The sequence below is a fragment of the Rhagoletis zephyria genome, unplaced genomic scaffold (assembly GCF_001687245.7).
Source record: "Rhagoletis zephyria isolate East Lansing unplaced genomic scaffold, Rhagoletis_zephyria_1.1 Rzeph_scaffold_03529, whole genome shotgun sequence".
NCBI lineage: Eukaryota > Metazoa > Arthropoda > Insecta > Diptera > Tephritidae > Rhagoletis > Rhagoletis zephyria.
This window is the reverse complement of record NW_016160612.1, coordinates 24,933-46,893: the sequence shown is the minus strand read 5'-3', so window position 1 is coordinate 46,893 and position 21,961 is coordinate 24,933. Positions and strand designations below refer to the sequence as shown.

The 21,961-nt window shown below is 35.9% G+C and overlaps 4 protein-coding genes and 1 non-coding gene across 5 annotated transcripts; 3 read left to right on the top strand and 2 right to left on the bottom strand.

The window, feature by feature from the left end:
* Positions 1-966: 966 nt before the first annotated feature.
* Positions 967-1,648, bottom strand: LOC108369182 (general odorant-binding protein 56a-like). The gene has a single exon (XM_017624212.1). It carries the CDS (start codon positions 1,583-1,585, stop codon positions 1,088-1,090), a length of 498 nt encoding a protein of 165 aa, XP_017479701.1. The 5' UTR covers positions 1,586-1,648; the 3' UTR covers positions 967-1,087.
* A 1,801-nt stretch (positions 1,649-3,449) lies between these two features.
* LOC108369181 (general odorant-binding protein 56a-like) lies at positions 3,450-4,262 on the top strand. Its single transcript, XM_017624211.1, has one exon. The coding sequence runs from the start codon at positions 3,665-3,667 to the stop codon at positions 4,160-4,162; it is 498 nt and encodes a 165-aa protein (XP_017479700.1). The 5' UTR covers positions 3,450-3,664; the 3' UTR covers positions 4,163-4,262.
* A 1,421-nt stretch (positions 4,263-5,683) lies between these two features.
* Positions 5,684-6,404, bottom strand: LOC108369180 (general odorant-binding protein 56a-like). The gene has a single exon (XM_017624208.1). The coding sequence runs from the start codon at positions 6,319-6,321 to the stop codon at positions 5,824-5,826; it is 498 nt and encodes a 165-aa protein (XP_017479697.1). The 5' UTR covers positions 6,322-6,404; the 3' UTR covers positions 5,684-5,823.
* Positions 6,405-9,570: 3,166 nt separating this feature from the next.
* TRNAN-GUU (transfer RNA asparagine (anticodon GUU)) lies at positions 9,571-9,644 on the top strand. Its single transcript has one exon. It is a non-coding gene; the product is annotated as a tRNA-Asn (tRNA).
* A 4,260-nt stretch (positions 9,645-13,904) lies between these two features.
* LOC108369179 (uncharacterized) lies at positions 13,905-14,705 on the top strand. Its single transcript, XM_017624207.1, has 2 exons — positions 13,905-14,591; positions 14,642-14,705. Exon 1 carries the CDS (start codon positions 13,962-13,964, stop codon positions 14,505-14,507), a length of 546 nt encoding a protein of 181 aa, XP_017479696.1. The 5' UTR covers positions 13,905-13,961; the 3' UTR covers positions 14,508-14,591; positions 14,642-14,705.
* The last annotated feature ends 7,256 nt before the right edge of the window (positions 14,706-21,961 follow it).

The following is a 21,961-nucleotide window of genomic DNA, read 5'->3' as shown; positions in this document are numbered from 1 at the left end:
TTTAGGCCCGCAAATTTCTGCAGATGATTTCAAGCTGAAGTGACCGCTATATAGGAGAGGCTGACGACTTGGTACGTAAAATGTAATACTAACCAAAAGTTAAAGATTTACTCTGATAGCCAAGCTGCAATCAGTGTACAAGGATCGCTCCCGAAAACTTCTACATTAGGCTGATTTCGAGTACTAGGGAAAAGCGAGTTTGAACGTGAGTGCAAGGCTGATGAACTTGCTTAGCAGATACAATCGAGAATACATTGCTGGACAGAGAGAGTATACATACATACAAGTTTCTGTGTTTCAGTGTGTGTCGGCGCCGGGAGCTCAAAGCGAAAAACCCTAACATGCAAGGGCCAATGTTAGCAAGCAGGCCATGTTGAAAGCAGCTTTTTACGCTAACCCACTGCTGACAGGAGTCCTTAGGAATCACTGTCCAGTAAGAACACATGCAATACGCCATAACATCGCCACCGATTCCTATTACCGCAGCTCTTTCGAGGATGTGCAATCAACTCATCGTTTAGTCACCAACAAAGTCCATTAAAACATCGATTTCGATATTGATGGATATATTGACGGCAATACCATCGACAAACTTATCATTTAAAAAGCTATAATCTCATCAACAAAATATCAATAATATATCGATAACAAACCGAACGGTTCATCGATTATAAAATTAAATGCGTTGATCACAAAACTGAGGAGTTTATCGGTAAGCTTGTAAAAAAATCGATAAAAAAAATCGTAAAAAAGGAATATGATATTGATGAAATTATAGATTTTCTTAAATTGTTTTTAGATCACACTAAGAATCGTTTTCACTGTAAAAGCTTAAAAACAGCTCGGCCTTAGATTTAGATCTTCTTTACAAAGTTTACTTCAACTATAAAATAACCAACCTAAAAAGGAGACCTAACTGGTGATCTAAAGTTAAGAAAAACCCTTTCAAATACTATAGTTTTAATGTTTTTATTTATTTTAGATATAATCATTCAACTTTTAGTTACTTAATACAATTTGCTTAGCCTTAATCCTTCTCTACTCCCTAAACACCTTATCGCTGGTCTACCTCCACCTCACTTCCACTTCATTCATCCGGCAGGAAGATATCTCCACGCACCTTATCGAATTCAGGCGAGGCACAAGCATGGAACTTATACACCTTATCACAGTCATTGGCGCCTCCAGCAGTCAAACACGAATTAACGATCTGCAATAACCGTTCTTCACCCACAATCTCACTCAACGATTCCTTCATCGCTTGCGTATTAATTTGATTATTGTTGTAGAAGATCAACTTGGTGTAGAGACAATTGACGTAACACTTCTCACGGTCACTAGGATTTGCTACTTGTACTTTGACCAAACTGGTGGCCAGTTGATCCGTAAAGCCATATTCGCCTATACAAGCTTCCTTGGCATGTTTCAAGTTGAGGCGATAAGCAATCCAGGCGGTCAGCACATCGAATTTCGCCTCCAATTCTGGCTTGAGTTTCTTTGGCTTGCGAACAAAGGCGTCTGTGTTGGTGGCGCACAGAAAGAACAGGACCGTGGCCAGAATGCAGCAGCTGATGGTTAGCTTCATGTTTGTTGGTTTGGAGAATTACTAAAAGGTGTATATGTAGAGTATGTGGTAGATTCGAATACTTTCGTTGGACTGTATGCCTTTCTTGTTGGATGCAGTTTCTTTATATACTGAAATTACAAGTGGGTATATCCCAAATAGTGTCTTATCACTATAAAATTCTATATTAACTGTAAACATTTGTTATCATGTTCTACCAATGCAGTTCGGCGCATTGCTTGATTTTGTATTTATTATTTCGAAATAAATTGTTCAAAGAACTAAGCTTCCGAAGCACGAAGCACTACATATTTCTTTCTAGTTCAATGTGCATGTTCGTACGCCATTGTGTTTTTCAATTACAGAGATTAATTTCACTCATTGTCACTACTCGTTTAATGTATTGAGATCTTATCAGCCAGATTACATTGCTTACATTTCCAGGTAAAATATTTTTAGAGAGGCCTGGTTATTAAGCAACAGGGAAATCCCAATGGTCCTTTTCATGTTCTGCCTAACATGAAGAACACTATCTGGTGGTGATATTAGGAATGTTAAACCCGGGCTGCCGGCTTTTTTTAGGTCCTAAAAATTTCGGGATTCTTGGCAAAAAATGCCGGGATTATCGGGATTTATATAATTTGCACTGAAGGCAATAATAGAAACTCCTTTTCTTGACCAGTATTGGCTATATTAATTTTTTTTTATTTAATAATTAATATTTTTTTATAAATTTCAATATATTCGTGAAACCACGGGCCAAATAAAGTAAAATTGCGTTTTTAGTTTTTCACCGTGACGTAAGTAACTCCAAAATGATTTAAAAAAATTCAGTAAAATGTGCTTAGAAAAGAAGGGTGGGTATCAAATTAAAGAGGAAATTCTATAGAATTTACTCAGATTGAATTTTTTTGGTGCATAAGGACTGGTAAGTATTGAAAATGTCCTTTTAAAATTTTATCCTTGAAATTCCGCAATGTTTGTCCTTGAAAAAATTATAAGTTAAGGACTTGTATAAACTCGACTCGAACATCTTCGAATTTCGCCTTTCTAACTTTACCAGCTTAAAAAATTACCTACTCGTATTCGTCTTTGTGAATCCGAAAAATTTTAATTTTTTTAATTCTAAAGAAATTTCCTCTTTCATTTGGTACCCATATTTTTATTCTACATTGCATTGAATTTTTTAAATAATTTTTGGAATTAGAGATTAGAGATTCGATTTAAGTTGTTGGAAAGTAATGAATATCTAAATCCGGAGACTAATCCTGGGATCGTGAGATTGTGATAACGACATCCCGAATATCCCGGGNGGTAGGAGCACTTTTCGATTTAAGTTGTTGGAAAGTAATGAATACCTAAATCCCGAGGCTAATCCTGGGATCGTGAGATTGTGATAACGACATCCCGAATATCCCGGGAACGTAAAAAGCGAACAAATTAACATCCCTAGTTGATGTAATACGCCTGCAAAATTTCGCTCTCATCGTGGAGAGTTCTTCTGAATAGCTCAGTCTGGGGCGTCCATTTGCATTTAGTATTAGGACGTTGGCAGTATTTGGGCTCATTATCCACTGTTATTTTAACACAGTGATTGTTAACAGCATTGGCACATTGGGATTTCCCAGTTTCTTAATAACCAGGCCTTTCTAAAATATTTTACCTGGAAATGTAAGCAATGAAATCTGGCTGATAACCACTGAATAGATTAAACGAGTAGTGGCATTGAGTGAAATTAATCTCTGTAATTGCAAAACACATTGACATACGAGCACACAGTAAACTAGAAATATGTAGTACAATAAAAGCTCATGCCTCGGAAGCTTAGTTCTTTGAACTAGTTACGAGATAACTGATACAAAATCAAGCAATGCGCCGAACTGCATTGGTAGAACGTGATAACAAATGTTTGCAGTTAGTGTAGTATTTTATAGCTTCTGCATCTAAGAAAATTGATAAGACATTATTTGGGATATACCCACTTGTAATTTCAGTATATAAAGAAGCTGCATCCAACAAGAAAGGCATACAGTCCAACAAAAGTATTCTAATCAACCACATACTCTACACACCTTTTAGTAATTCTTCAAACCAACAAATATGAAGCTAACCATCAGCTGCTGCATTCTGGCCACAATCCTCTTCTTCCTGTGCGCCACCAATACAGACGCCTTTGTTCGCAAGCCAAAGAAACTCAAGCCAGAATTGGAGGCGAAATTCGATGTGCTGACCGCCTGGATTGCTTATCGCCTCAACTTGAAGCATGCCAAGGAAGCTTGTGTAGGCGAATATGGCTTTACGGATCAACTGGCCACCAGTTTGGTCAAAGTACAAGTAGCGAATCCTAGTGACCGTGAGAAGTGTTACGTCAATTGTCTCTACACCAAGTTGATCTTCTACAACAATAATCAAATTAATACGCAAGCAATGAAGGAATCGCTGAGTGAAATTGTGGGTGAAGAACGTTTATTGCAGATCGTTAATTCGTGTTTGACTGCTGGAGGCGCCAATGACTGTGATAAGGTGTATAAGTTCCATGCTTGTGCCTCGCCTGAATTCGATAAGGTGCGTGGTGACATCTTCTTGCCGGATGAATGAAATGAATGAAGACTAGCAAGGAGGTGCCTAGAGAGTAAAGAAGTATTAAGGCTAAGGAAATTGTATTAAGTAGAAGTCGAATGAAATTATTTAAACCAAATAAAAAATTAAAAGTTAATTATTTGAAACTGTTTTTCTTAATTCTGGAGCAGTAACTTGTATGGGTTCGCTTAAGGTTGGTTTTGTTTTTCACTTGCAGTAAATTTTTGTAACGAAGTTGTAAAGCTAAGGCCGAACTTCTTGTTAGTATGAATGAAATGCTTAACTAATAAATGTTACAAAATAAAAACTAGCTTAAAACAACTGTAGGGAAAAAATTTTAAATGTTTTAAAAAAAATTTTACAAAAAATAATTTTTTTTTTGGAGTTTTTAGAAAAATTTTTGACATGCGGTCTTACAATCATATAGACTATTAAAGTTTGGTATAATAAATTGCAAGTTTAAGGTGTCTAAGAGTTCGCGTTTATTTTTAATATTTTTTTCGCGTAAGAACACTTTTAGCATGCAGATGTGCTCGAAACGTTATCGAAAAAAATATTATTAAAACTCAACGCAAACTCTTAGACACTTTAAACTTGCACTTTAATTTAATGGTCTATAAAACTGCATATTCAAAATTTTTCTAAAAACTCAAAATTTATTTTTTTATGTCATTTTTGCAAGGAAATTTCAATTTTTTTTTTTACATTTTTCGCCAAAGCTTTAACGTTTAAAGTCGGTTCTTAAATTTTTTTTGTTCCAAAGTTTATTGACCGACCTCAAGTACTCCGTTGTAGTACTTACCCACCAGATCTTAGATCCTACCACTCTTATGTACTAACCCAATGTCAGCAAGTTAAAGCTCGCCAAAAATTATTGGAAATTTGGCTATGAAAGTATTTTGAACTAGTTAAAAAAAATAAAAATTTCTCGAATATAGGTGTCACCAAAAAATATAAGATGTTCAGCAAAAAAAATCCAAATTACCTGCCTAAAATACTTTGGATACGAAGGTGTGCAGCGAACTGTTTTTTGTTTCTCCTAAAGTGGTTTGGTCTAATGGACAAATTTATATATATAGCTTAAAGTGCAGAATTAGTTTATTTGGGGTTTTTTAGTGGCAGTCTTAAAGTACATACTTATGTTCAGACTGGCTTCTAATAGAGCAATCGGCCAAGCTTTCTCGACTAAGGCGCTAATTGAGCTCGATTTACCGATCAAAATTTCAATTGATCGATTAGAGCTTAATTGAGTGGTAATTGAAAGAATTGTTTCATCAAACCCTGCTGAATATATTTAGTTTTGACTTTAAGGTATGTTTATTGAACAAATCGTAATCAGCTGTTTGCTTCTGGTCCTCTTTTACAGCTGATATTCCACCATGGACGGAAAATTTAATTTTAAATTGTACCTAATTTGCGGGAGCTTTTATTAAAAATTCTATCAGCCTTTACCACAGCGAATAGTCAGAAAAATATCGTACCATATAAGCCTCTCCTTTAAAACCTATTTTCAAATTAAATGTGTGCATGCGTACATATATTTTTTTCAGCCAAAATCTAGATGTTTATTTGTGTCTCCAAATCCAAACTAGAATACTGTTTGTGATTAACAATTTCCGTATAAAAAATCTTAAACTAATATATTTTAAATAAATGCTTTTACTTTAAAAATAAAAAGTTTATTCATCAGGTTGGAAGATGTCTCCACGCACCTTATCGAATTCGGGCGAGGCACAAGCATGGAACTTATACACCTTATCACAGTCATTAGTGCCTCCAGCATTCAAACATGAATTAACGATCTGCAATAAACGTTCTTCACCCACAATTTCAATTAAGGATTCCTTCATCGCTTGCGTATTAATTTGATTATTGTTGTAGAAGACCAATTTCGTATAGAGGCAATTGACGTAACACTTCTCACGGTCGCTGGGGCTCGCCACTTGTACTTTTACTAGGCTGGTGGCAAGCTCATCAGTGAAACCATACTCGCCTATACAAGCTTCCTTGGCATGCTTCAAGTTGAGACGATAAGCAATCCAAGCGGTCAGCACATCGAATTTCGCCTCCAATTCCGGATTGAGTTTCTTAGCTTTGCGACCGAAGGCTTCTGTATTCGAGACACAAAGGCAGAACAGGACTGCGGCTAGGATGCAATAGCTGGTGGTTGATTTCATATTTGCTGGATTTGTGACTTACTGAATAGTGTTTAATAGATGACTGGAATATTTACTTTGTATACTTTAATAGATGCATTGAGGTTCTTATATACTCGAGCTCAAATAGAACTTGTGAGTTTTAGAAATGTATCGCAGTCGTACCTTATCAGTTTTTTGAATTTTACACCAATCATTTTTATTAAGAATTTTTACCAGAAATCTTACGCACGCAGTAAGGCAATAAAGTGCCTAACAATTGGGTTAGCAATAACGAGATAGACGCTCATCAATCCGAATCGATCAACTGTATATTTAATCAGTAACGTATTTATTTTATGTATACGTACATATGTGTGCATGTAATTTTTGGTTTTTGATTTTTAAGCTCAGCTTGTTTTTAATCAACATTTCCCTGTAAAATGAGATACTCTGAAAACGCTTATGTCATGAAACTATTTCATTTTAGGTTGAAAATAAATTTCATTTTTAACCAACTTAAAAAAGGAGAAGGTTATCAATTCGTCGGAATATTATTATTTTTTTTTTGTATATTCCCGCATGACTTGGGACCACGTCAACCGATTTCGATAGTTCATCTTCTATCGGAAAGGTAGTGTCTCCGTGGTGGTCCCATAATTTTTCTATGATAAATGAAGTCGGTTTTGTTTTTGCTTAAAAATTACTTGTTATTTAAAAAAAAAAATTAAACTTTTATTTTGCCCTGAGCCAAAAGTGCAATGGTTTCCCCAAAGAAGTTAATGAGCCTTATTAATAAAAAAATAAGCAATTGTTTACTCTTAAAATTTTAGACCTTTTCCTTAAATTTTTTTGAAGAAATAGAGTAAAAAGTCTGAAATTTTAAGAAAAATCAATTGCTTAGTTTTTATTCATAAGGCCCAATGTTTGGTTCTTTCATGGTTAATACACCGGTTGTAAGAAATGTGATTGAAGTCGAACATTTAACAAAAATTCGTATATCTGGCTGTAGCTTGCTGTAACTTGTTGGCTTCCAGCAGGTTCGAGTACGAATGCTGTCAGCGCAACACTTAATTTTTTCTTAAGTTTTTGATTTTCCTTAATTACTAAAAAGCATCTGTGAAGTGCAGAACCAAATGAAACGACGGGGAAAATTGATACAAGTAGAACATTTAACGAGACATTTATTAAGCGGCTGTAGCTGAGTGTGCAAAGATGCTTGCAATTATTTGCAAACTTTCAGAAGATGCGGGTTCAAACCCCGTCAGAGGCAACGTAATCAATTGATAATAAAATTTTTTGTTTTGCATCTCCGAATTATGAAAAAGCATCTGTGAAGTGCAGAACATGGGCGAATTTAAACGAAAAAATCGACAACCAAAAGTTTGGTTTACTACCAAATCATTTTTGAAAATGTCAACCATGGCATTGTTAATCAAATCTCGTTGATTCCTTTTCCTTTGAATTTGGTAATATAAACCAATTTTTGATTCATTTTTTCTCAGTGTAAAAATTTATTGTGAATGATTCTTATCAGTAATAAAATTAGTATATATATTTAGGGATATGTGTAGAACTTTTGATGAGAGTTCACGCATGGTGTCGGTTTTTAATTTCATGGAATTTCAAATCACCCCGTACCGCTAAAAAAAAATAATGTCAAAAAATAAAACCTTATTGCACACCTGCGGCCCAGTTTCTTAATTTTGCATCTCATTTTGGAAATTCGAAATAACGTTGCAAATCTGATGTGCTTCAAGAAAAATGTGTTCGTGTATTATATATGTACATATGTACATTTCCATACATGCCAATTTTTTAATAAGAAATTTAGTTTAACTTTTCTAACAGATGACAACCCTCTTCAAACACAAAAGAGTCTAAATGTTATAGCTAAAGCTTTCATAATATTTTATGTAACTTGTGTATACGATAACTAAATTTGACAAAACAGGTGACCTCTTCAAAATACTACCTTCTTAAACTTCTTTTGCTTGAATTGCCTTATTTCTATTTCAATTACCTTATTCTTTTAATTCAAGTTGAATTCAACTTTTTTATTAAGTGGCAACTCTCCTTTAAAAATCATTTCGGTTGATACCCATATTGTAATAGCTTTTTCAATTCTTAAAAAAATGTAAATTTAATTTTTTGTTAACAGCTGGCAACTCTCTTCGAAAAAGTAAAACCTTGTTGCACATCTACAAGTCAAGCCCTATATTTGACACACCATTTACGAAAATCGAACGAACGGTGCAGATCTGATGACTCGGACAGAAATCAATCATATACACGCATAAATATGTATGTATATATATATATATATATATATTTATGTAGATACTGTGCATTAGAGCAGTCAAAAATGCATTAGAGAAAGTGAGGTCGGAATTTATTTGCTCTCACCCCCTATGATTGTTCTATACCGAAAAATATAACCCTATTTTTTATTTTGAAATCAAAAAATATTTAGAGGTTGCTCAAAGCGCTCAAATTTTTCAATGTATTTTATATGGGAAAAACCAACTTTTCCTAGAAATGGTATAGAACTCTTAACCATGAATATTTTTGGATCGGAAAACTCTACTTCTCTGTAGGATATTCCCTACAATAATATCCGATTATTTATTTAACCATTTTTGCATAGTAACTATAATTTATACATCCGCAAAAAGCCCAGAAAGTGCAATGGGGGCACCAATAAAATTTGGCTATTATTACTGGAAGTCTGGAAAAATATTGATTTTCAAGAATTCCTTACTATTTCCACGAAAATTTGTTTTTTGTTCCCATATAAAATCCATTGGAAACTTTGAACGCTTTGAGTGACCTCTAAGGGCTGGTTTCTCCAACTCAACTTAACTTAGTTTAGCCACTTTTTGGACTTAAGTCAAAAGTTAGCCTACGTTTTACACAGCTTATTCATGACTAAGTCAAGAAAATTAGCTTAACTAAGTTAAGTTGAGTTTGGAGAAACCAGCCCTAAATGTTTTTTGATTTCAAAATAAAAAATACGCGTATATTTTTTTCGATGTAGGGGGTGAGAGCACTCTTTACTCTTTTTGGGCCACCCTAATGTGCATTCATGTATATATATGTCCGATATAACCTGCCTATATGGCTAAAGGCTTTTCATTCTAACTTTTTTCTTAGAGATTTACTGAGCCCGCATCTGTAAGCACGTATATTACTTTTATCGTTTTTCCAAGCGATGCCATTCTCTTTCTACATAGTTGCTATTGCTTTGCTCCATCTGCTTACACAGCCTGCGATTACAGACTTGGCTTGAACGCCTCCGTGGCGCAATTGGCTAGCGCGTTCGGCTGTTAACCGAAAGGTTGGTGGTTCGAGCCCACCCGGGGGCGTCATATTTTATTTGGGATTTGCATAAAAACTATTATTTTTAGTATGCATATGTTGTAAAAAGATTTACAGCCGGTTTCACCAGCATAAACCACATAAAATTAAAAAAATTCAAATCACTTTTCACTTAAATTGGTTTCGCGAAATTGGCTGTTAGAATAGGGTTGCCTTATTACTAATTCATTTTTTTTTATTAGGGAATAAGTTCAATAAAACTGAAACAACCTAAAACACGTATGTATGTATGTACATATATAAAAAACTACTTACAATATGGGGAAAAATGTCTTGTCAATCTTGTCAAAGAGAAATTCTTATAGCCAGTTTCACGAAGGAATTTTTAATATGAATTTAATAAGAAAATTTTCAGAATGAAACAATTGTGCAAATATCCGCTATGGTCATTTGTAGGCAGAAGAAGAGCTCACACATACGTCTCAGACCATATATTTGATCAGAACAAATATGTTGTTGACGTGATGGTCTCCTACAGAAATACAAAGAGTTTTTTCGTTTCAGAATAATAATCTTGGCGTTGCTATTAAACATTGAATTGAATGCATAAGTAGAAAAAATGTATCAAATGTGCTAACGGGCACGTTCAAAAGGCGTAACAGCTCAGTAACTGTTGCAATTGCACCTTCTGAACGTATTGTTGTGTACTTCTGATCAAGCGAACAGTTGCTTGTTAGATGATCGTAATTTGTTTCTGATCATTTGAGACAACATGTTGTGTGTTGTTGAATTTGACAGCTAACGTATCAAGCCGTTCAGAAGACGCATTACGATCACTGATTTTTTTAGCAACGGTTGCGCTCAACTGCTGCGCCTTCTGAACCAGTACCATAAATAATTAAATCAGTTCCCAATCAAAATAGCATTTTACATAGAATTTGTAATTAATGCTAAAAATAATTTTCAATATAACAAATTTATGTAGTACATACATACCTACATATGTATGTACATTAGACTGCATCACCAAAAAATGTTGCGCTTTTTCCGCCAGGATTACAAAATTTATTATATTTTAAGACGTCCAGCAAAATATTTCGGAAAAATATTAAGATTTAAGTGAGCTGGACCGATTTTAAAATACCTCCAAGAATGGAGTTTTTTATGAATAAAAATAGTTTCTTAAAGAACTTTTTGAAAAAAGTCCCCTGAGATGACAAAACAGATTAAGCTTAAAAAATCTGCATAAAAATATTTAAAAATCTTTTCAACGGAATCGTAAGAATGAGATTTTTGATGCGGTTTTTATAACTTTTTTCAAAGATTTCTTTACGAAAAACTTGAATAACTGGGCCAACACTATTCTGATTTAGACTTATGGGATCTCAGTAAAAAGGTATTTTCACACCATTTCTGTCCAAAAAAAAGTGATTCGTGTCCCAATTTTTTTTTTTTCAACACCAACACATCTTAATTCAACTTTGAATGACGTTCGTTCATCCTTCTTTTCTCTTTCGCCCTTTGAGAAAGAAAAAGGGTGAGAAAATACCTTTCTAATGACACCTCTTAAGTCTAAATCGGAAGAGTTTAGGTTCAGTTATTCAAGTTTTTCTTATATCAATCTTTGAAAAAAGTTAAAAAACAGCATCAAAAAACTCATCATTACCGTTCCGTTCAATTTTTTTTTAAATTGTTTTTTAAATATTTTTATGCAAATTTTTTATGCTTTAACCGTTTTGCCATTTGAGGGGATTTTTTCAAAAAAAATCTTTAAGAAACTATTTTTATTCATAAAAACTCCATTTTCAAATCGGTCCAGCTCACTTAAATCTTAATATTTTTCCGAAATATTTTAGTGGACGTCTTAAAATATAATATATTTTATAATTCCAATGGAAAAATAGTAAAGATTTTTTTGTATGGGGAGTGATGCAGTCTAATGTACATACATACGTATTTATTTTCAATAAATCAATATTGGCCTTTAAATTGATAAGCTGCGCAATAATTGTCTCACAATCAATTCAGCGAATGCATTATAGTACATACAGCTATGTTCATATGTATGAACTAATGCATGTTTATAAAAGTAAGTATGTATATGAATTTACTGATAAGAAACTCATGGGAAAATAATTGAACATTAGGCTGGATCGATTTTGTAAGAGAGATAAAAGGATATGGCATAGGTCTTTGGTTGTAGCCGCAGACGCAGACACAAAAGGACTAACATCTCACGGGTCATAGAACAAAATATTTTACGCACGCTTGCCAGAATCGCTCAGGAACCATCAGCATTTGCTGGAGTAAAGATGGCGGCAAAAAAATGCAAAACTTCACCTTTGCTGTTCAATCAGCAAAAATTTTAGCACTCAAGTAAATTATTTCTGTTCTGTTTCTTTTAACAAAAAACACATGCGTGAATAATTTGTATACCAGTGTATTCTTTTTGGCTTTAACAGATATGAGTTTCCTGAGGCATACTTTCTTTTTTTTTGTCTGGCAACAAAACGACAGAGTTAATTTTACTTCGGAAGCCAGTTTTAGCATCCTTCGGCTATAATTTTGCTAACCCTGTAGGTAAAATCATCCAACGCATTGCATAGCAATTTCTCAGGGATTCTTAATGAAATTTCCAACAACTAGTTTCGCAAACGTATAGACGCGATCAAAACTATGAAAAAGATTGTCCACGATGCTATTACTAGTGCACAATAAGGAAGGAAATTTTATGCAGTGATGAACGTTAAAAATGCTTTCCATTCCGCGAATTGATAACAATCACGACTATAAGGCTATCATATTCTCACGTGACGGTGTTCTAATAATTGGCATACCTGAAAACTGTAAAATAGTCGGCTAAGCAGCCGCTTGTGATTCGTCCGTTCGTAGTGGTAGTGAAACGATTAGACCTCCTCCAAGCGGGCTGTAAGAGCGTTCGGATTTTACAACGGTTTTTGAAAAACTATAAAATGTATTCTTTTACTCTGCTTGGCCTAAAACCTGCTCCGATTTTTCGAAACTCGTAGTTTTATTCTCGTGAACACTTCAAAGAACGGAAACCACAATGGGGATAAAACTGCCGAGAATTTTCTCAATGAGAATTACATATATAAGAACAAAACTTTGTGGAACATTTCTAAGAGAACAAAATGGGGACCAAAAGCCTCCGGAGCATTCTGGGAAGGAACTAACTAGGAACAAAAGTTTAAGGAATTTTCTCTCGAAGAACAAGTTGGGAACCAAAGTATCAGGTGCTCTCTGAAAGAAAACGGAATGGGAACAAATATTCTCTGAACTATTCACGAAGAGTGGAAGCGAGAACAAAATTGTTCACATAGCGTTCATTAGTTTGAAAATTTAAATTAATCAGAAGAGAACTGAAAGATAATTATGTAAATTAAGTCAACGAAAGTCTGAAGACATGAACTGTTCTTACACAGAAAATGAAAAATGTTTCCTTAAATGCGCTACCGAAAACAAGAGATGCAAATGTACTACGAAAATTTTGTTTTTACTGCGATTTTTCGAATGATTTACTACTGAAACGAGTTTCAGTGGTCCGAACACTTTTCTGTAACTAACAAAGGTGGATGTCGCCGGTCAAAATAGGGAAGCTCATTAGATATCCTCGCAGCAGCATATTAGGTATTTAGGAGTATTCATCGACTTTAAAATGAAATTCAAGAGCATTTAAAAAAGATTGCTAAACAGGCAGTGAGGATAAACGGGACCAGCAATAGTTAGCGAGAAAAAAAATGCACGCCTCAAGAATTTGGCCGAGTGGCAAAGTAGATCAGACCCATCCGCAAAGAGAAATTGACTTACAGGCTAATTCCTAGCAGAGTAAGCGCGCAATAATGGATTCCTAAATTACCATTTCAAGCAGTTACTAACCATTCATGACTTTTTCAAAGCATATTTGTACAACCGTAAACGAGAGGACGACCCTCTTTGCCCTTCATGCTCATTGATCGCTTTCTATCATCCCAGAACAAATTCTTACTTTTTAAAAAGTTCAAGCAAAAAATAATAAAAAGTTTTCGACCCACTCTAACAAACTCGCCTTATAAACGAAAAGGCAATGCGACGCAATGCAATCGAAAAAAATATGTAGACCTTTAATTTGCTTTTAATGATCTTACGTTTTAGTACTTTCATTGAAAATTGCAATCACTCAATGTAACGCTTGATAGATTTCTAAACACGTGAACATTTCTAAGAACAACTAGAAAATAGTGTGATGAGTTCGCGTTTAGTATTTAAATTAAACCTAGCAGGGCATCACTTCAAATAAAGCATTTAAGCAGAACAGTAAACTTAGAAAATCACGCAAAATCATTAGACAAAGCAAAAAAAAGAATATGAGACTGTTGCTGCTACTGATCGTCACAGCTGCCTGCCTGTGCCACATTAAAGCTGCTGTTTTGCGAAAGTACTCATATCAAGACATTGTAGAAGCTCCACTCGATGAAGAGCCCATCGACTACTTCAATAGCAGCGACAATTACGAGGCAACTTTAGCCGCCGCCGCTGAGTACTTTAAAGCGCCAGAAGCAGACAAACAGCAAAGGCAGTTCGCTGCAGCTTTGGCGTATTTCAAAGCGCCTCAGTCACGGCAAGGGTTTTCCGAAATTGAGGCTGCACGTGCGGCAGCTGCCGAATATTTTAAAGCGCCGAAAATTTATAGAAACGCTGCGAACGATGGAACCGCCTACGAGGATAACTTAGCCGCTGCGGTGCAGTATTTTAGGGCACCTGTGGGGCTTCAGAACTTAAACGGCCAGGAACTGAAAGCGAATGTGGCCGCAGCTGGGGAGTATTCTAAAGTACCTGGGGCAACGATAGATTCATCTAAATCTGGAAATGAAGCGAGTCGAGCGGCCGCAGCTGAATATTTCAGGCCATAAAAGGTGCCTTAGATTAGCCAGTCCGATGGAGAGTGTCAAATTCGACTCGATAGCTGAGTATTTTCTGGGGTTTTTCTAGCCGATGTGAGTAGTTAATTTACATTTAGATTAGTTTAATTTTAAATAAGTTGCAGAAGCTAATATGGAGATTGCGCTTGTAAACCGTAAATAAAAAGAATGAAAAAAGTAACGTAAACGTTTTGACCTATATCTGCATAATAGAAGCAGGATCCCTCGCGTTTGCCTTTCTATATAAAGACTTCACAGTGGGTACCTTTTTCGACATCGAAGGGCTTTTATTAATATCCTTTAAGATGGAATCGTCAGATCCTTACCTAAGGTTGGGGTCGAAGGCGACTCACGGGTAGTGCTACGCCGCAAAGTTGTAATCCCCTAACCCCTGACTGTGATCGTTTACGACCTGCTGGAGTCGCTAGAGAAGAGAGGCTGTCGCCAATGCCTTCTTAGAGAGGTGTAAATTTATGGAGACTTTTTGTGGTCTGGTCTTGAATTATTTTAACCGGATTACCATGGTTTACTAACAGTGCACTGCAGTGGGCTCCCTATAAATTCGTCTTATTCACTAGGAAGGACAATATACTCATTCACGAGGTGCTTTCCGATTGGAGAAAGTACGTAAGCTTGAGTCTAAATAAGAATCTGTCACGGAAATCTAAACTGAGTAGAAAGAAGTATCTGATGTATGGGAGAGGCAACTGGTAAAAGATTCAGCTTCTCTCCTAAATTAATTACCCAGACTCCATCAGGTGGAATGTGCTACAAAAGAATACGGTAATCAGATAGCTGGATCACGGGAAAGAGACTGCCCTCATTGGAATCAGTTCTTCGGGATCACTTCCACCCTGTTAGGTTTAAAATTGCATGATCTAGGGTCTGAACCCTTTAATATGTTTGGAGGTTTAAATTGTATACCTGATAAAATGGAATACTGCATGGCCTGGCTGGCACAAATTACTCTTTCTACTCTCAAATCTTCCCTAGGCATGATTGGACGGGGGCACGGGTTGGAAACAGACGCAAGTAAGATTTTGTATGGATGGATCAAAAATTGGCGTAAGGGTACGTGAGACCTATTCTACACGTCATCCTCCACTGACCTTAAATTAAGGCTTCCAGTATTTTCCAGGCAGAGATAGCTGTCAGTAAGAAAGCAGTCGATAGACTCTCTAGCTGTGAAATGTCGACAAAGAAATAAACTATCTACTCTGATAGGCAAGTGGCGATCAGGGCATTGGACTTGCTTAGCTAGTACCGATAGTGCCTGGCATCTCTTTCGGTCACGACTGAGTATTTCTTGGGCAGATTCATAACGGTGATGTTGTAGAAAACTGTGCGGCTAACAAGTTGGAATACTAGCCACCCTCGGGGCGGTTTTGACGAGAAGAGCGAGAGTGAGTGTATCTTTTGCTAAATGTGGGTTACTCTTGGAATGCTTGGCGACAACCAGCAGAAGAAGTTAAGGGATCTCCCTAGGTTCCCTAATCCTCAGCTGTTTAGAGGATGGCAAGGTGAAATCGTCTAAAAACCAGCCCGGAGGCGCTCTCTCTAAGCTTTTAGTCTATTAATGGTTTGTATGGGAAAGTTTTCAGAGTCCTCTAAGCATACGTTATTAATTTTAGTCTCCCATATCCGCAGGCTCCGATACTACCTGCTGCAGATTTCGTATATTCTATAAGTACTATACTAAGTATACGACTATTGTGGAACCTGCACTTTTATTCAGGAAAATGCGTAATAGTATCTTTACCGGAGAAGGTGAAACTTTATTTATAGATACAGAAAACATGGACATCTCAACGGCTGAAGCAGATCGCAGAGTTAATGGCAATTCATATATTGTTCCTTCATATCTTTCGCGATTTAACAGACTAATATAAAAGTTAATCCACTACAGTTTTACTCTTCATTCAGCATAAACAGTATAAAGTCCATTCGTTAGCAGATTTGCCTCCTCGACAAAGCAACGTAGGGAAACAAGTAAAGAAATTAGGATCTGGCAATTTGATATGGAAATGAAGAGGAAATAAGTAATATTGCACCTACGGGAATGTTTACAGACAGCAGCACCAGTGACACGAAGAATTCAAATGGTATCAGAAACAAAAATGGAGAACGGTGAAAGTTTGAAGAAAATAAAAAAATTCATAAAAAAAATTACAAGAACTTACCAAACACCGAATGCCTGCGATGAGTATTGGGACGTGCGGGGGCGTGTATGCGATAAGTGTGCGCTGACAATGGATAACAAACAAGAAAGCTGTAAGGAATTCCTCCTCCACTGCTTCGACACTTTAAGTTTTATTATCCTAGCTTTTCTAAATGTTCTTTCTTGCCTTTGAGACACTCGCGCGCTTGCTTCCACACGGGAATTCACAACTGTAGGCGAAACTTTCGCGCCAGCAAATATGCTGATTGTGCTCAAGAGACTTTCTTGTATTATTGGCGTCTGTTTGCTTGCTTGTACAGATGTATATGGAACAGAAGAATGGTGTCAAAATTATAATAACAACTAAACAAATAAACTAATACGTTTTGCATAAACAGCGGCCGGAGCAAACTTGGCAGCCGTTAGAAGTGAAATTGTGACAATTCAATGCATTTTGTCTGGGTGAAAATAGTACCCGTATTGAAGTGGGCGTGGCCAATTTGCATAATCTTATCATCAGCGCTATATTGTTATTTCTCATGGTGAAGTTCAGCTTGGTTATGCGTTTCTTATGCATTGCTTGACGGTTTTTTTTTTCAAATAAATAAAAACATATCTATTTTCATAAGGCGAGAGGAAGCAACTGCTGCAAGCATATAAAATTTATAAAGTCGAAGTCACATAAAAAAAAATTATAAATACATCATTTATTGACGTATTTTATGATAGATATATTTTCGATATATTTATCGATATTATTATCGATTTATTTATCAATACATTTATCGATAATATTTACGATATGCTCATCGATTGGTTCTGCTATTCGTATCGTGTTTGTTAATCGACAACTGTAGTAATCGACAAACATTTTTATCGATATAATTTTGATATGTTTTTATATCGATATGCTATCTGATGGAATGTGAAGAAGCTAAGCCTCAGCCAAACGCTCGGAGGAATATGAGGTTTACCGATTCACAGGATTGTCGGATGGCAGGAATTCACAGATTTAAGGGACATCAATTACATTATTAAGGCTTACCAAACTTCAAACAACGGTCGGCATGAGGGGTACGTTAAATTTCCCTACAACAACTGGGAATGCACTGCTAAACTTACCCTCACTTAATGTCTTTATGCGCGGGGAGGTCCTTAAGGTGTCTTGTACACGGTAAAAAATTTCGGTTTAATTTTTAAACCGCGCTGGGACTAGTGCCTTTTTTAATCTTTCATAGTCTACTTTTTAAACCAGTCAATAGTTTTAAGCAATTTTTAAAATATTCTGGTTTAAATTTTAGTTCAAAAATTTCGCGGCTTAAAAATCAAACCAAAATGTTTNCGATATGCTATCTGATGGAATGTGAAGAAGCTAAGCCTCAGTCAAACGCTCGGAGGAATATGAGGTTTACAGATTCACAGGATTGTCGAATGGCAGGAATTCACAGATCTAAGGGACATTAATTACATTATTAAGGCTTACTAAACTTCAAACAACGGTCGGCATGAGGGGTACGTTAAATTTCCCTACAACTGGGGCTGCTCTGAATGCACTGCTAAACTTGCCCTCACTTAATGTCTTTATGCGCGGGGAGGTACTTAAGGTGTCTTGTACACGGTTAAAAATTTGGGTTTAATTTCTAAACCGCGCTGGGAGTATTGCCTTTTTTAATCTTTTATAGTCTACTTCTTAAACCAGTCAATAGTTTTAAGCAATTTTTAATATATTCTGGTTTAAATTTTAGTTCAAAAATTTCGCGGCTTAAAAATCAAACCAAAATGTTTTAATTCTAGTTTCTAAGTTTCATATATAGAAATTTTGGTTTAAAATATAAACCGAAATGGAAAATGTTTGCACACAGCGAAATGTGGTGTTGATTCTTACCCAACATATGAAGGCATTTACATGTGTGGCTGTAGCTGAGTGTGCAAAGATGCTTGATACAATNCCAAACCGAAATGGAAAATGTTTGCACACAGCGAAATGTGGTGTTGATTCTTACCCAACATATGAAAGCATTTACATGTGTGGCTGTAGCTGAGTGTGCAAAGATGCTTGATACAATTGGTTGCTACCAAGGCTGTCCGGGTTCAGTCCCCATCAGACGGAGCATGAAATTTAAGATTTTTTTTTTATTCTTAATTGTGAAAATGTTTGGGTTTAACATTTAAACCGAACTGTTTAAATTCTAAACCCAACATATGGGCTCTGTTTTTTTAAACTTGGAAGGTTTGTATTTGAAACTGAATTTAGTTTGGTCATATATATAATCCCAAAAGTTTAAAATTAAAACCGAGATTTTTAACCGTGTAGTGTCCGAAACACATATCACTACACTTAATCAGCGCGTTTAGTCCGAAAGCATTACAAATCGCCTGTGGTTTATCATATAGGTCCACAGGCAGAAAATTAGGTCTAGCTTCTAGAGCTTTAGTCGCCGTTGAGAGTGATCATCATGCACGCCACCCTTGAACTTTTGTAAGTTTGTTTTTTATTTTATGAATATCCACGGACAGCCACTGAGATTGTAGGTAAGAGAACAATTGTTGCTGCAGGTCACTTGGTAAAAGTAGTTTATGAATGTTGATACTCATCCACGGATCACCTATACTCCAGGAATTTAAAATTGCAGAAAGAGTGNAAAAGTAGTTTATGAAAGTTGATACTCATCCACGGATCACCTATACTCCAGGAATTTAAAATGGCAGAAAGAGTGGAGGTGATGTACTAGTCAGTCGACCGCAGAAGAAGTTCCTCATGCCTCTCGTAAGGGCAGCTTTATCGATGGCNTGTTGCTGCAGGTCACTTGGTAAAAGTAGTTTATGAATGTTGATACTCATCCACGGATCACCTATACTCCAGGAATTTAAAATTGCAGAAAGAGTGGAGGTGATGTACTAGTCAGTCGACCGCAGAAGAAGTTCCTCATGCCTCTCGTAAGGGCAGCTTTATCGATGGCTGTGTTGAGGAAGTCATTCTGGTGCTTGGCTCAAAGGAAAGAAGGTAATGAGCGGTAATTTATAAAAGTATCAAAAATATTAACTTAGGAGCAACAGCTGTTGCTAAGTCCGATTGTATTTTTTCTGCTTCATTTAATTTTTTTCAATTTTTTTTTTTGTTCAAGTAAATACATATTTCTCAGCACATAATCATGACGAAATTTTCACGCCACATATGGCAATCACCTGAAGAGTGCTCGCAAGTATTAGCCTGCATCTCTATATAAGTATAATAGCTTACGAACTTCCCTCACGTGTCACCGGTTAAATTGAATTCAATTGAGTAAAGTTTTTTTTTTTTAAGGAGCATAACAACTGAGATCTCCTGCTTGCATACTTATATAGCAATAATCCTTGCAAGAAGTACAGCGTCAAGTGCTAAACACATTCATAGATATGTATACATATATGTATTAGGGTGGTCCTTAAAATTATCAACTTTTTAAAATCGCGAAAATTCGAAAAAATATTGCATTGAAATCAAAACATTTTACATGCTATCGAAACTTATTCATACGAATTCGCTGAGTTATAGCTGATTAAAGGAGCAATTTTATCAAATTTTCACGATGTAAGAAATAATAATTTTTTTTCAAATTCGGGTAGCGACCCCTACAATTAAAAAGAAAAATTGTGAAAATTTCGTAGATAGATGTTGGTATTTTTAAGGATCCCCTAATGTACATACATACATATGCATATTAACATACATACATATATGTAATATGCATAAGTAGAGAGCATATTGTTGTATATGATTACTTTCTCACCGGTCTATGGTGCCATATGGCAAGCGACAATTTAACGGAAGTACGAAGAAGTTAAGTAACAAACAAACACACATACCTATGGATTTGTGACTGTTTACAAGTAGGTGTTGTGTGCCGTAATTTTAACTGTAGAAATTTCGTCGTCATGTTGCGGTGCCGCTGGCGTCGTACGGTGGTTAGGCTCCACAAAGCATTTGCCATGCTAACTGGTCTCTGGGGTGTGATGAGATTGCAGAAAATTTGATGAAATACATGTGATATTCGAGGAAGGGTGTAGGGGGGTGTAGGTGTCTCGAAAAACTTGAGGTGGAACTTTGTTAAATAGCGCAGGGCGGACGCTCTGTTGTGAATGTCACGCTTTCCCTTTTTACGGTAATTATATGTATATATTTTGAAGTGAAGTATGTATATATGTATGTACATACATTAGGGTGTGTCTAATTTTTCTACTTTGACCCACAATGTAAGACTCCCCCTCGATAGGTTCATTTGCTCATAAAAATGTGCTCCGCGAAAACTTAAAAAAATCGGATACGGGAAAGGCGTGCCTCAAGATGTCTAAAGTTACACATAAATAAAAGGCTCTATAACTTGCAAACCTGATGAGATATGAAACTGNCACAATGTAAGACTCCCCCTCGATAGGTTCATTTGCTCATAAAAATGTGCTCCGCGAAAACTTAAAAAAATCGGATACGGGAAAGGCGTGCCTCAAGATGTCTAAAGTTATACATAAATAAAAGGCTCTATAACTTGCAAACCTGATGAGATATGAAACTGGCATAGCCATATTTGAGGACAACGTACAAAAATCCATTGATTGATATGAAACAAATAAGCTTTTTTTCTGAAGCTCACGTTTTATGCATGAGGCCCCCCATGTACTCTTCTTTTCTCCTATTCTGCTGTTGAACAATGGTTTTATTTGTATTTCAATAAACTCTTTCACAACGCCCTCTTTTATAAAATGATCCTTCAGTTGTCTTTTGCATCTATGCATAACTGCTACACACCGTTCCGAAATGTTCCTTGTAGTTACGTTACCTGTCTTGCAGAATCGCTCATGCGAGTAAATTCCTTATTTAATCAGGTGGTGGCTCAGTCTTCAATGTCCTCAAAGGGCTTTAGGTAATGTATATCGACGGCTTAGTGGAACATCGACCTATCTCGAAGATCTTATTCCACGCAGGAATGTATCCTCTTTTTGAAACATAACTCCACATTTATACCTTCTGTGTTCACATCTGTCAAAGTTTTGTTTTTACTTTATCCAGTTTTTTCATGTGGACTACTTGCTTTCTAATATTTCGTTGCATCAAGCCAATGAGAAATGGCGGGGTAAAATGAAAATTGAGTTCTCACACTCCGGAATTTAATTTTTAAGCCTCGACCCCACTCATCCCGGCGTTTTTCAGAATTGTACATCGGATACCGTGGGTCTCGAAATCTATAACTTAGAAACATTTACATGTTTTTCAGATAAATTTTAAATTATAAAAAAATATGTAAGATCTGAC

Bases quoted from the DNA above. Each gene is read 5' to 3' on its own strand.
- LOC108369182 (XM_017624212.1), bottom strand. From the start codon at position 1,585: ATGAAGCTAACCATCAGCTGCTGCATTCTGGCCACGGTCCTGTTCTTT.
- LOC108369181 (XM_017624211.1), top strand. From the start codon at position 3,665: ATGAAGCTAACCATCAGCTGCTGCATTCTGGCCACAATCCTCTTCTTC.
- LOC108369180 (XM_017624208.1), bottom strand. From the start codon at position 6,321: ATGAAATCAACCACCAGCTATTGCATCCTAGCCGCAGTCCTGTTCTGC.
- LOC108369179 (XM_017624207.1), top strand. From the start codon at position 13,962: ATGAGACTGTTGCTGCTACTGATCGTCACAGCTGCCTGCCTGTGCCAC.